The sequence below is a fragment of the Mesoplodon densirostris genome, chromosome 2 (assembly GCF_025265405.1).
Source record: "Mesoplodon densirostris isolate mMesDen1 chromosome 2, mMesDen1 primary haplotype, whole genome shotgun sequence".
NCBI lineage: Eukaryota > Metazoa > Chordata > Mammalia > Artiodactyla > Ziphiidae > Mesoplodon > Mesoplodon densirostris.
The window spans coordinates 149,784,347-149,799,398 of NC_082662.1; the positions used below are offsets into that span (position 1 = coordinate 149,784,347).

A 15,052-nucleotide genomic window follows, 5' to 3' on the forward strand; every position below is an offset into this window, starting at 1 on the left:
TTGTATATATGTGCCACATCTTATGTATCCATTCATCTGTTGGTGGGCACTTAGGTTGCTTCCATGTTCTGGCTATTGTAAATAGAGCTGCAATGAACATTGTGGTACATGACTCTTTTTGAATTATGGTTTTCTCAGGCTATATGCCCAGTAGTGGGATTGCTGGGTCATATGGTAGTTCTATTTGTAGTTTTTTAAGGAACCTCCATACTGTTCTCCATAGTGACTGTATCAATTTACATTCCCACCAACAGTGCAAGAGGGTTCTCTTTTCTCCACACCCTCTCCAGCATTTATTGTTTGTAGATTTTTTGATGATGGCCATTCTGACTGGTGTGAGATGATATCTCATTGTAGTTTTGATCTGCATTTCTCTAATGATTAATGATGTTGAGCATTCTTTCATGTGTTTGTTGGCAATCTGTATATCTGATCAGAGATTTTAATGTTACTACTATGACTTGCTAACGGCTCAGATGATGGTTAGTATTTTTTAGCGATAAAGTATTTTTAAATTAAGGTGTGTACTTTTATTAGACATAATGCTTTTGTACATTTAATAGACTATAGTATAGTGTAAACATAACTTTTATTTGCACTGGGAAACCAAAAAAAATTTGTGTGACTCGCTTTATTGCAATATTTGCTTTATTGTGTTCTGGAACAGAACCTGCAATATCTCAGAGGTATGCCTGTATTGTGAGGTAAATTTGATGGTGGAATAATTTTTCTATAAGATGGTTTACTATATAAATCAGGGCAGCCAATTCTGGCCCACAGGCCAGGCATCAAAATGCTGAACCAAACACAGTTTTTGCATTTTTAAATGACTGGAAAAAATCAAAATACTGATAATATTTTGTGACATGTAAAAATTATATGAAATTCAAACTTCAGCACCTATTAAGTTTTATTGGAGTATGGTCATGCTCATTTGTTTATGTACTGTCTATGGCTATGTTCACTTTTACAATGGCAGAGTTAAATTGTTGCAATAAATACCAAATGTGGTGTTCTCATTGTTTCTCACTGTTGCTCAGCTCACCATAAATTTCAGTGACACAATTATAAGCCAACAGCATTTCAAGTGCCATAAATATCACCATACCGTGATATGAGCATAACCATACTTTACTTTTATTACCAGTGCATACTCCCCATGTCAAAACACACACAGAAAAAGAAAAGTAAGCTTTAAAACGTAACACTTTTAAAGCACAGAACAGTGTGGATTATTTTGTTATTAGGTTCAATGGCAAAGCACTGAGTTTATTTTTTAATAACACTATAGCTGTTTTGAAAAAAATACACTGCACACTAACTCTATTAGCCTAAGTACTCATCACAATATATCCCATTCAAAGAAAAACAACCGATAAATTAATATAAAATAGAATGTCTCATTAGGCAGAATTTCTTCACAAAGATAAAAAGTCAAAATGAGGCTACCATCTAAGTTTCTGAGTGGCTCATTTGTTAGCCAAGGAAGGAGAGCCATTTACCAACAGTGATTTAATTAAATCAAGAATGATTGCATTAGCAAACAATTATGCCTAAACTAATCAATTTGTTTAAGATGATTAGCCTTTCCATAAGAAAAACTGCTTGAAGAGTTGAGAAAACTGACAATATCAATAGTCATTTTTTTTTTAAAGGGAACTTTTCTGAATAGTATTCTTGGCTCTTGACAAATTGACAGATGTTACTGATACTGCTTAGCTGTCTTTTATTTGAGGAGTCAATGCCACATTGAAGAAACTGAAGAATTAGTCTCTAAGAATAGTCTGCATGGAACAACTACAGACAAAAATATTTTCAAAGAAGTAGAAAAAGCACTAATTTATTACAACCTGAAGTGGAATCTGCTAAGATGTGCTACCACTGATGGTGATAAAAATACGTTTGGGGCAGAAAAAGGTTTAGAGAAATTTACAAATTTTACATTTTAAATTTATTAAAATGTAAAATTCTAAGAGTCTATCGTTATTCCTTGTACTATTCATCAGCACTTGTGTAAAATATTCATGTGTTATTGAAACAGAACTGTCCAAGGGGTATTTTACTTGCTCTTATGGACTTAAATATCATCAGTTCCATGACTTTTTGTCAGAAGTAGAAGGTGAATATAATGACTTGTTCTACCTTATAGCAGCTTAATGTCTTAATGGTGGTAAAGTTACATTTTAATTTTTGGAGCTTAGGACTGAGACTGAATTTTTTCTGAATGAGAATTGTCCTCAAACACTATTATTGAGTACTGAATGATTCTGGAATTTAGTTTTGCCATAAACTTGACAATGTTTCTTAATAAATTCAACCTAAACTTACCAGATAAAACCAGCACTTGAATGCAAAATCTATACTGTTAGTAGTCATTCTGTTGTTTGAATCACAAGTAATGTCAAGCTCCTCTACACATTTTCCATGCTGTCAAACAAAACTCAGATCTCAATTCCCCTACAAATTTGCAGTGAATATATTTTCTGACCTCAACTTTCAGTTTCAACAATGTTTGTCAAACTTTGATGCAAATGCAAATGAAACTTCCACATTTTAAGTTCTTTTATCTCTGAAAATGAGGGCCTTCCATCTAACCTTCAATTGGAATTGATTAATTGGGAGTAGAATGGCAGGCCAAAAGTCAAATATCAAGAGAATATAACAGAATTCTGCAAATGCCTTTCAAGTAATGAATATGATCAATTAAAATCTTATGTTTGTGAAATGATATTAGTATTTGACAGTATCTACAGTATCTGCATGAAAAGACATTTTCAAAAATGAAATACATAAAATCTCATTACAGACCAGTATTAACAGATGAACATCTGCATTTAATTTTGGTGACAGGAATCATTAACTTTGAACTCCAATTAAGTAAAATGTTATCCCTCCAAAAGAAATCCATTCTTATTAGTAGACTTGTATTACAACAAATTTTACAATTTTTAAAATTACCAGAAAAATAGAATATCATGAATAAACAATTGGTAGACATTTCTTTCTATTTTGTTATGTAAGTACCTACATAATGTCCTTGATTTTGCCTCACAGTCTGCAAAGCCTAAAATATTTACCAACTTGCCCTTTATAAAAAAGGTTTGTCAAGTCCTGCTATAGATAATTAATTAATATCAATTCAAGCCACCATTTTGAAATCTTAAGAAAGAACATTTTACTCAGACTTTAAATTTTAATTTTGATTTGAGCCTATTCATGGAATCTAGAAACATACACCAAATTTTTGGCTGAAATTGTCTAAATAAACTGGCTAGCCTAATTAGTTGGATGATACATTAATGAAGTCAAGAACAGATGGTAACTCTACCTAATGCACTGTGGTAACCTAAATGGGAGGGAAGTCCAGAAGGGAGGGGATATCTGTATGTGTATGGCTGATTCATTTTGTTGTGCAGTGGAGGCTAACACAACATTGTAAAACAACCATACTCCAATAAAAACTAATAAAAATAAACAAATTAAATTTAATTTAAAAAATGAAGTCAAGAACATAGGTTCAAACAACCCCTTGCCCTCCATGAATGCTTTGCAAAGGAATATCACTTGTATTGAAAAGAGTTCATTTTATAAGTTTGTAGTTATGAAATTGAGAAAAAAATTACTCAAAGAACATTTCCAGCTGAAAGCAGAACAATGGCAGTTTAAATCTGCCAGATAAATATTTCTTCCTGTTTCAATTTAATTCATATATACTTTTATGAGACCTGTACTTCTGTCTGAGGAAGGGTGTTACAGGTAAATGTTATGAACCCACTGCACATTAAAATGTACCATGTATATACACTCAAAGACTTTTACACCATTTGGGGAAACTCTCAGACCTCTGAAACTTATGCACAGACTGCAGGTTAAAAATCTTTGCCTCGGAACTACTAGTTATGAATCTGCAGTCTCCCCATAGGTTATTAAAAGCTCTTTTATTTCCTTTATTTTCACATTCGTTCCCCACCCCCCATTTCCCCTCCATCTTTTTTATTTTTCATCATATTTTGTCTCCATTTCTTCCCTAATTCAGGCAAAATGTGCATTTCTGCCTTTCAGATCCATCGGACCCACCTGCTTTTTCCTCATGTTAGTACGTAAAGAAAATGAATGAATCAACTGCAGTATGAACCACATTCTCAACCTGAAATCTAGATAAATATTTCTCACAGTTAGCCCAAGTATGGCATCTGTTTCATTTATTCTTAGGAATAAAAGCATTTTCTCAAGTGAAATAAAATAAGCTTAAGATTACCCACTCAGAGGTGCAGACAAGCTTGCTAGAGAGGAAGTGGCATTATTTCCTGAATTACTGAATACTTAAAACTTCACAGTGTTACAGTGCCTTTCATCTCAGACAATCTAAGAAGGTTTAATCATTACAAAGCCCTCTCTTCTCGGTGCCTTAGGGCATCATACCAAATGAACAAGAAAATCTGAAATGAAAGAACTCAACTCCTATGGAAATAGGAGTCTTATTGAATCACCAAAATGTATTCATCACATTCTTTGGCAACAATACAACAATGTAGAGAAAACTATTCAACAGCTTAGGGGAAATATTGCACCTATTGTTTAAAAGGTTGGTTCTGGTAGGAGGCCAATGGTAGCAATAACACTTTTGTTTAACTTGGATGCCTGGACAGCTAATCTTTCAGTAACATTACTGTTTTTTGGAGGACGTGTCTGTTCACGACTGATTTCTTCCACAGGCTTCTATTTGTAGAGAGAAATGATTTAAAAGCCTGCATTAAATAAAATTTCTTTGACTCAAGAATGCTATTTGAACTTTATATAAAGACAACTAACATTAAAAAAGGGAAATTTGCAATTCAGTGAAGTTATATAGAAATCAAGCCAGATTCTACATATATTTCAAGTTGCAAGACAATACAATCACTAAGTAGATAATAATAAATGAATAATATTCGTTGAACTTTTACTGTAAGCTGGGCAATATAAAGTATCTAGCAATTGATCCTCACAATAATATTATTAAGTAGGTACTGTTATTATCCCCATTTTATAGATGAGACCGAAGCTCAGAGGGGTCAGGCAATTTGTCCAAAGCTGCAAAGTTAGTAAGTGGCAGAAGTTGGGTCTGAACCCAAGTCCACTTACCTCAGAAGCCCAAGTTCCTTTTTTTTTTTTTTTTAATTTTTGTTGGGGTATAGTTGATTTACAATGTTGTGTTAGATTCAGGTGTACAGCAAAGTGAATCTGTTATACATATACATATATCCTCTCTTTCTGGGTTTTTTTTTTTTTTTTTTTTTTTTAGATTCTTCTTCCATATAGGCCATTACAGAGTACTGAGTAGAGTTCCCTGTGCTATACAGCGGGGTCTTATTAGTTATCTATTTTATACATAGTAGCGTGTATGTGTCAGTCCCGGTTTCCCAATTTATCCCCCCGCCACTTCCCCACCTAACCTCTGGTAACCATAAGTTTGTTTTCTACATCCGTGACTCAAACCATCACCGTCCAACAGAATTATAATTAAGATCACATATATAATTTAAAAATTTTTAGTAGCCACATTAAAAAGTAGGGAAATAATACATTTTACTTAGTCCAATATATCTAAAATATCATTTCAGATGTAATCAATGTAAAATTATTACTTAGGTATCTTACATTATATTTTCATATTAAGTCTTTGATATCTGGTGTGTATTTTATACTTACAGCTTGTCTCAATTTGGAGTAGCCACATTTCCAATGCTCAACAGTCACGTGTGGCTGGTGCCTACCATACTGAACAGTGTATCACTAGACAATTCATTCACCGAGCAAGTATTTCTTGAGAGCTACTGTGCATCAGACATTAAAGTAGAGAACATGCAAAACAAGGCCCTGCTTTTATGAAGTTTAGCTTCCTTTGAGAGAAATAGCAAATAAGTAAATAAACCCATAAGTAAGCAATTAAACTATCAGACAGTGATCCATGCTATAAAGAAAACTAGGACAATGTAATAGAGAGTGATGACGTGATTGGTTTGGTTTGGGAAGATCCTAAAAGGAAGTGACATTCCTGAGGTATCTAAATTTTCCTTGAGTGTCAAACGCTATACAAAGCAGAAGATAGTGCAGGAAGTAGAGCCATAATAAGCATGACTGGCCTAATGAGCCCTATTCCTTTCTATCATGCAATTCTTTGTGCCTGCAACATGATGTTCAAGTGCCTTCCTATGGCTCCTGGCATAAAAAATAAATGACTTTGGCAGTCACCTTCCTCAGGGGATATTGAGAATTTTAGTGAAATGAGGGCTACATACCTCTGATGGGGACTTAACTGAGAGAAAATAGCAGCACAGCCTAAAACATTTAAAATATTACCATGTGGTCTGAATAAAGGCCAAGATGCAATGAAAATAGAATAATTGAGTTGTTCTCATACCATCATCTTCATTGTATTTCATGCATCTCTACTCTTTTTAGAGCTTTTTAAAAACCCCTTTAGGGATACAGACATTTGATTTATGTTACACTAACAAATCAGGGAATACTTAACCTCTTAAGTGAGGTCATATGAAAATCACTAGACCCCTTGAAGAAATCCATACTTAATGATAAAATACATTAAAATTGGATGCAATGTTCTAGCTTAAAACACATGAAAATAGGCTTTTTCTTTTAAAGTAAATAGCATTCCAAATTACTTAGTATTGAATCAAACAGCAGTTAACAGTAGAGCAAACCCTGATTTTCAATGTATAATGAAAACTGATAATAACAGTAAAAAGCATAAGAGCGTCACACTTACTATAGATAGTCAGTTTTATATCCTTGGCTTGTTTGCCAGCTGCATTAGACACAGTACACTGGTAGCGTCCCTTGTCACTTCTTCGTGCATTCTTTAAATGTAAAATTTGTCCTTTGTCTAGAAGTTCAATATTAGAGTCTCCCAAAAATAAAGGCCTAGAAAAAGTAAAATTTTATTCCATGGGCCCATTTTTGTTATCCTAAATGTTTTCTCTTTTATTAATCACAATGAAAATCATTAAATCATATGAATTTAAAAATATGAATCAAAGTTGATTTTTTAGTATGAATCTAAAAAAAATACAATGATATGATTAAGTACTTCTGTTCAGAAGAACAGAATTATTAAACCACTTTACTAATGAAAGCAGATAATTATCACTTTGAGACAAAACTTCACTTAAACTTAAATTGAATGAATAATATTAAATTATTAAATTGAACTTCATTTCAAACTTAAATTATTGAATAATATTAATACAAAACTTTATTTCTTTCATTCATCTCCCCCCCTTTTTTTTTTGGTTTACAAAGCCAAAATTTCTACCATCATTCAGAAAAGAAAAACTAAGTGTACAGGAGCTTCAAGCTAAGCAATATTATTTGTAAACTAGTATTATAACACCTGGAAAAATATTTACAATAGAATGAATGGTTATTACTTACTAAAGACAATGATCATGCCAATTTTCCTAAAAAGTAGATATTGTAATAAATACGAATGCTTTTATAATTATAAATACTGAAAGATATTTACCCCAAAGGCAGCTCATATATATTTGTCAAGAAGTCTTCTACTATACGGAGTCATTTACTAACTACTATAAAATGCTTACTTTATGTTTGGCAGCAGCTTTATTTAATACTTAAAACATCATGGTAATTAAAGTCTATGATATCCTAAGAGTCATGCCTTTAAAATCCATTGATCTTCTTTCAGGAAGACCCATAGCCAGTTTTTAAAAAGCTGCAGTGAACTAGCCCCATGATAAATAGATGCACTGCTACATTAATAAGCCAACAATCAGACTACAAGGTTAAATGGAAACACATTTAATTTTCTGTGGTAGCATCTCATACTATTCCTTGGTATGACTCTTTTAAGTTCTCTAAAGCTAAGAGAATAAAGTACCTTACTTTAATTCATTTTAACTGTTTAAAGAAGTGGAATACTTGATAATGCTACTCAAATTGAAGTAACTTTAAAACTTTCACTGATTGTTAATTATGAAGTAACACAAAAATTGAAACAAACAAAAAAACATTATAATAAGAAAAGGTCTCCTTGTTTTATTACCCCTAATGTGAGTCTTTTCTCTAGATGTCTTACGATTGTCAATTTAGTTTGTGTTCTTCCACGTTTTTCTAAACATTTTTCACCCATAAATGTATTGCTAGAGGAATCTAAAGTTGTTATACATAAATGGTATTGTATTATTGTTCTACTTTTCACTTGACAATAGCTATGGAGATAGTTTTGGTACATATAGCCCGATCTTACTCTTTTTAATTGCTGTCCAGTGTTTCATAATAAGACAATGCCATACGTCATCTATCCTCTCTCCCAATGTCAAGCTTTAAGCAGTTTTCACTTTTCTGCTTTCACAGGGTTTCAGGGAGTATTCAGGGAGTCAAGCCTTCCTGCAGAACAGATGACTGGCTTCCCTGTCCTAGACACTAGAAGTGTAATTGCTACATTATAGCATATGAGCATTTAAATTTTAATAGATATCAACAAATTGCCTTTCAGAGTACTAATTTACATTGTCCCATCAGAGTCCTATATCCTGATTTCCCATACTCTAAGCCAACACTTGATATTTTTCAAACCTCTACTTTTTCTTGTCAAACTAATGTATGAAAAACAGAATCATATTATTTTGCTTACCTTCTCCAAATTATTGAAGGTAAGCATCTTTTAATATATTTATTGCTTAACTATATAACTTTTTAATTGCCTGTTTATACCTTCCACACGTTTTTCTATGTTGTTTGTCTTTCTTATTGACATATAAAAAGTTTTTACACAATCCTTTATTTTATACACTGAAAACCTTTACTCTTTGCTATTTAGGTCTCAGACAGCTGCTTTCAGAAATTATAATAATACACAAGGGCTAAGAGAAATATCTAATTGCTCTTTTGTGGTTGTTCCTTTTTGACCATATATTAAACTAGCTTAAGCATTCATTTTGCTGCCATAAGCAAGTTTTCCTCTTTAATAATTCAAACAATTCCATGAAAAGACAAGATTATCTCTGTACTTGGATCTTCCATTTTTCATTTTTCATTCTTAGCCCTTAGTGTATATTTAGTGTATAATAAATGTGAGTTCCTCTGTGTCTCTAAAATAAATTCCCAGCATTTATAAAGTCTTACAATTCATAAATTCATAAATTTGAGACCATTTTTGAATAATATTGTTTTTCCTTCATGTTCATTTAATAATACTCTATGTGGTAAGATAATTAAGACGGGGAAAATCCACATCTATTTCCAAACAATTGGATCCTTGTAACAAATACAGAAGAGGTACTCACTTGCCATCTTTGAACCAGTGAATAATGGGAAAGGGAGTGCCTTTAACTTGGCATTCAAGGGTGGTATCCTGGTTGAGGACAACTGAGACTTCACTTGGGGAGCTGGTACCTATTATGGTGGGTGGGACTTGAACAAAGACATTTTATCATGAAAATCTATGACTTAGCAAAAAGAATGGGGAGTGAGAGAAGATAATGATTTCTATAATATTTCAACAAAATCTTAATGTTAAAAGTAAAATATCATACAATAATCCCTTTCATATCACATCTGCAGACCCAAATGTCAAATTTAAACATAGGAACACATTCATGAAAGATTTGATAGCAAGACAATTACTTGGAAGAATTATAGTAGTAAAGAACTCATTTTTTTTTTTTTTTTTTTTTTTTTTTGCTGTACGCGGGCCTCTCACTGCTGTGGCCTCTCCCGTTGCGGAGCACAGGCTCCGGACACACAGGCTCCGCGGCCATGGCTCGCGGGCCCAGCCGCTCCGCGGCATGTGGGATCTTCCGGGATCGGGGCACGAACCCGTGTCCCCTGCATCGGCAGGCGGACTCTCAACCACTGCGCCACCAGGGAAGCCCAAGAACTCATTTTGAGGAGTATTAAATCAGTGTACAAAAGGAGTTTAGAATATAAATGAGCAGTGAAGCTCATATAATGAAATTTACTACTGCTATACGTTTTAGATAATGAATGACATAGTCAATGACAATCTTATAATGTTTAAATTCTACCATAGTGCTGTTTGAAATATATTACCCTTGTCTCTTTTAAAGGGCTCCTATGCTAAAATTGTAAATGAGATATAATGTGAAAAGATTGTACTAGTTTTTATTCTCGGAATTATAAAGCATATTAAAGAGCTCCCATAAACTTCCCTGGTCTTTGAATCCTCCCCCTTTATATCACACTACGGTGTTTGATCTTAATCTTCAGAGCAATGATCAGCCATTAAAGGGTTTCAATAAGGGAGGGCTGTGATCAAATTTGTTTTAAGACCACACTGGCTTCTGAATGAAGATCGGATTCCAGTGGCAAATAATGGATGAAGGGGAGTAGTTAGGAGGCTATTATATTAATTCAGCTTATAAATTATAATTAACATGGAATTAAGAAGCAGATTTAACAGGACGTAGACAGATTTACAGAGTCAGGGAGAGGGAGGTAGGAAGAATGAGTACCAGGTTGTGTCAGAAGCAAGTGGATGGATGGAGGTGCTGGTCACTATGATGGGGGTCACTGAAGGTGACCAGAACAGACATTTACTGAGACCTCTCTGTTTTCTATGCCACTGAGATATTCAAGCCAAGATATTGTAGAGGAGATCAGATATATCACCTGAGAGCTCAGGGAAGAAGTCTGAGCTGGAGATAAAAATGTGGGAGTCATCAGTGCACAGATAGCAGTCAAAGTTCTGAGAGTAAATGAGTGCCAAGAGAAATAATGCCAATGAGACTAATGATAGAAAAGATCCCTTTGTTTCTATAACCTATACTTAAATACAATAATGGTAATTTTAGCAGAGGAAATTCAAAGTACTTCAGGCTTTGAGAAGACTTATGAGAGACAGAACTTTTATGTTTTAGCAGTTTACGAATGGTAATTCTAATGCAGCATCATTACCAGACCTCACTTCCACTCCAGACTTACAAATCATATGCCCTTTCGATGAGCAAAACATTGAAAAGGAAGGAAGGCATTTTATCACAAAGTAAACTTTAATCAGCAAATATAATTTCACAAACTAAACTTATAAAAATTTTATGATTATGATTAAAACATTTTAAATGTTTTAAATCCCAATTTATTACAGCTGCTACCCATTCTCAGCATTCTCCCCATTTAATTAGAATCAGGGCTGAGATTGTTTAGTTATAGGAATTAATTAGAATGCAGGGGAGGGTGAATTTACTACCTTCCTCAGTTCATGTACAACCTAGCAGCTTTAGGAGATGTTGGCAACGTGAATGAATTTTACTGTGCATCATCCTCTATAGTTACTTCCCAAAGAATTTCCTGACCACATCATTAGAGAAACTAACAAGAGCAGTAATTTAGTATTTTCTGTACAAGACAGTACCAAGTACCCATAGACATCGCTATATGATAATAACAAATACCTATAAACTTTCTATATCACATGGTTCTGATTAACCAATATTAAAGACAAAAATAATAATAAAATGAATATTTCTCCTATCAATTTATTTTTCATCTCTTTACTCTTTAATACAGTTAATGCTGTCCTATATAAGAAATACATCTGAATTGCAGTTTTTTAAAAGAATGTTTTCCTTACCTAGCACATCGATGTTGAAATACTTCTGAGAAGTGCCTGCAGTATTAATTGCTTTGCAGGAATATCTTCCTGCATCCTCTGGAGTGGCTTTGAAGAGCTTTAATATCTTCCCATTGCTCACAATCTGAATAGTGCTGCTTTCAGTCACCTTTTAAGGCCAAAAGGGTCAGTGTTATTTCCAATCCTAATAAAAATGCATAATTAAAATTTGAAGTAAAATTTTTATGCTATTATTAATAAGAAAGTCACATTTGAATGATTTACTTCAGAGGGAGAGGCAAGGACCTATGCATATTTGGATGTCTCCATTTACCTGGACATCATCTTTATACCACATAATGATGGGAGATGGAGTGCCTTCAACTTCACAAATGAGACTGGTCAGCTGGTTGACCAACACAGACACATTTGTTACTTGTTCTTTATCTTTAATTACTGGAGGAACTGCAAAAAGTGAGAAGTTGTAGTTAGATAGTTTTAAATAAATATTATATACAAAGTTTCTTTACAAAGGACTTTAGAAAGCAAATTCTGAGATACTTGATAGCTAGAAAGGCTGGTCATACTTAAGACAGCTTTTATTATGAAATGAAGAGTCTTGACCACTATATTTATAAGTAGCTCATTGAATTTTTACTTTAGTTATTATTTTAGAGTTTTGAATTAAGGATAAATTAAAGGGAGATCCTATTTATTTCACATACCACTCAAAATGCAAACTGCTAGAGTCTCAAATTACGTGAGACTACTTTGCTGATGAGAATGAATATTGCCCACTGTTTCTGGAAGCCAATATCCATCACATTTCGAAATGCACATATCCTTTGATGCATGCAAAGTGCCATATATACATGATTTCATTGAATCATTACTTAGAATAGTAAACAAATGGTACCAAACCAAATGCTCATCATTACTAGAAGAAGGTTAAGTAAATCATGGTATGGTGGGATGCTAGGTAGGCATAAATAAGAGTTAGATCTCCAGGATAGAGTGTTTAATGAAATAGGCAAGATGTGGAATAATGTATATAATGGTCTATTATAAATGCATTTTGTATGTAAAAAAAAGAGGATGAAATATATATTCATATTTCTTCATTTTTGCATAAAAATATCTCTGGGAAGATACATACATACACACATATACCTAACAACTTTCCTTGCCCATAGGGAGGATAAGTAGATGGCTTAGCTCAGGTCCAGGGGACTTTTGACTATGTATCTTTTTCTACCATTTGAACTTTCAGTGCTAAAAAATAAATCAATAAATGCAGTTAGACCACTACTTTTCTGGTTGATAACACGTCTTTTCACATAAATATTAAATAACACTAGACTGAAAGAATAACATATATAAAAGAATCTGAAAATGTCACATATTCAGTTATACGATTTTAGCATTTCTATCTGTATTTACCATGGACTTTGAGGTTATATTTTTTTTCTGTGGTTCCCGCTTCATTGACTGCCACACAAATGTACTCCCCATTGTCATATGGCGTAACAGAAGCAATAACCAACAATGTGCCATCTTCTAATATAGAAATACCAGGATCTCTGGCTGTCAGCTCTCTACCGTTCCACAACCATTTGATGGTTGGTTTGGGGGTACCTAAATAAGAAATTAAAGCTTTGTGATATTTTACAACAAAATTAGAAGTCACTATTAAATATCAAATATCTTGAGGAGAAATAAAATTTGTTATGATTATAACATGTACCCTTAGGTTCTATGCTTCTTTGAAGATATTGCTCCTGGCATGGGATTTTGACGAGATTATGGTATTTAATGCCTCTAATTCCTGATCAGTCTTAAAAGATGTATGGTCTGTAGTGTAGAATTTGATTAAAGTTGTTTTTATCAAGACATTCAGATGATAGTAAGCAAAGCAAAACATTTTCTTGAGTGAGTTCATGGTGCTAGTGGGGGAAAAAAGCTATATTAATTAAATGGACTAGAAATGGGGAGTTTTTGGATGAAAATAAAGGAAGAGCAAATATAAGACACTATCAGAGGAATATACATGAAGATTGCTCAGAGTACATAAATGATGTACAGAAATGATGCTTCATAAGTCACATTTTAAACAGGCCTGATAGAGCAGAGATGAGGAATGTCTACTATCCACACATCTTCTGGGGATCCCATTCTGTTAAACAGAGGGCAATAGATTAATTCTTGACTTTTTATACTGAAAAGAAAGCTGAGAAAGCAGTGAGCAGAATTGCTTTCCTCAATTTATTTATGACCAAGAGAGTGAATGGAAGTTACATAATTCATGAATGAAAGTGATAAGAACCATCTTAAAATGCATAATGGAGCCAAAAGGACGTACTTGAAATAGACAAACAGTAAACTCTATAATAAGAATGTATTTATTTAGCAAACAATGTGCCAGGCACTATTCTAAGTACTTTCACATTTTACTTAGTCCCTATAAAAATTAAAAAAGCACATTCAATAAAATTAATATAATTGTATGACATGGCTAATAATCTTATATTAAAGCATAATAAAAATATTAAAGAATGGTCATATATCTAAGTACAAAAGAATGGCAGAATACATAGAATGTGTCATTTAGGTTAAACTCAAATTGAGTTAAGGAATTATAAAAATGACTGTGATTGACTATGAATGACTATGAACTAATAAAATGACTATACTTTTGGGAAAAAATAACACAAAAATATTGGCCTATTTCATCATCCTCATAGTAAGATGCTGACTGATGAGGAAGAGAAGATAAAACTGATGGACTGCAGTTGTTCATGTTGTCAAGGAAAAAAGGGGGTTATAGGGCTTCCCTGGTGGTGCAGTGGTTGAGAGTCTGCCTGCCGATGCAGGGGACACGGGTTCGTGCTCTGGTCCGGGAAGATCCCACATGCCGCGGGGCGGCTGGGCCCGTGAGCCATGGCCGCTAGGCCTGCGCGCCCAGAAGCCTGTGCTCTGCAACGGGAGAGGCCACAACAGTGAGAGGCCCACGTACCACACAAAAAAAAAAAAAGAAAAAAGGGGGTTATAATCATTTCCTTACATCCTACTCATTCTTTTATGTGGTTCTCAAACTTCTCAATTAATATTTGTTAAGTTAATAAATGAAAAAGTAAATGAACAAGCAAAAGAAAGAAACTGTGTTCTATTTTACTTCTAAATGGTAGAACAACCATGGTCAAGATGAAATTCATGGCAAATAAAATGAAAAGGCATCTAGCTATTTTAAATGAACTCAAGAATTCTATCCCAGGTGAAAATAGAGTACTAGGAAGAGGTGGTATTTCAAAATGGAAAAGGGAAGTCCAAGCCAGCTTGGGAGTCAGGGATTCAGTGGAGAGTACTGAGCAATAGTGCCACTGGCAGGGCTCCATCAGTAGTAAGCACCCACAGAACTCAGCTGAACTTAAACCCTTCTCAAGGATCCTTCTCCAGGCCTTG

The 15,052-nt window shown here is 33.8% G+C and overlaps 1 protein-coding gene across 7 annotated transcripts in view; it reads right to left on the minus strand.

Annotated features, from left to right (window-relative positions):
• Positions 1-15,052, minus strand: part of HMCN1 (hemicentin 1) — a 755,474-nt gene that overhangs the window by 227,360 nt on the left and 513,062 nt on the right. For all 7 annotated transcript variants that reach the window (XR_009531210.1, XM_060091137.1, XM_060091136.1 and 4 more), the window contains 5 exons: positions 13,034-13,228; positions 11,928-12,058; positions 11,615-11,762; positions 9,309-9,435; positions 6,770-6,924 (listed from right to left, as the gene is read on the minus strand). Coding sequence is in view for 6 of the 7 variants with exons in the window: in XM_060091137.1 (XP_059947120.1) it covers positions 6,770-6,924; positions 9,309-9,435; positions 11,615-11,762; positions 11,928-12,058; positions 13,034-13,228 (756 nt within the window). In the remaining variant the exon portion in view is untranslated. The remainder of the gene's footprint in view (positions 1-6,769; positions 6,925-9,308; positions 9,436-11,614; positions 11,763-11,927; positions 12,059-13,033; positions 13,229-15,052) is intronic.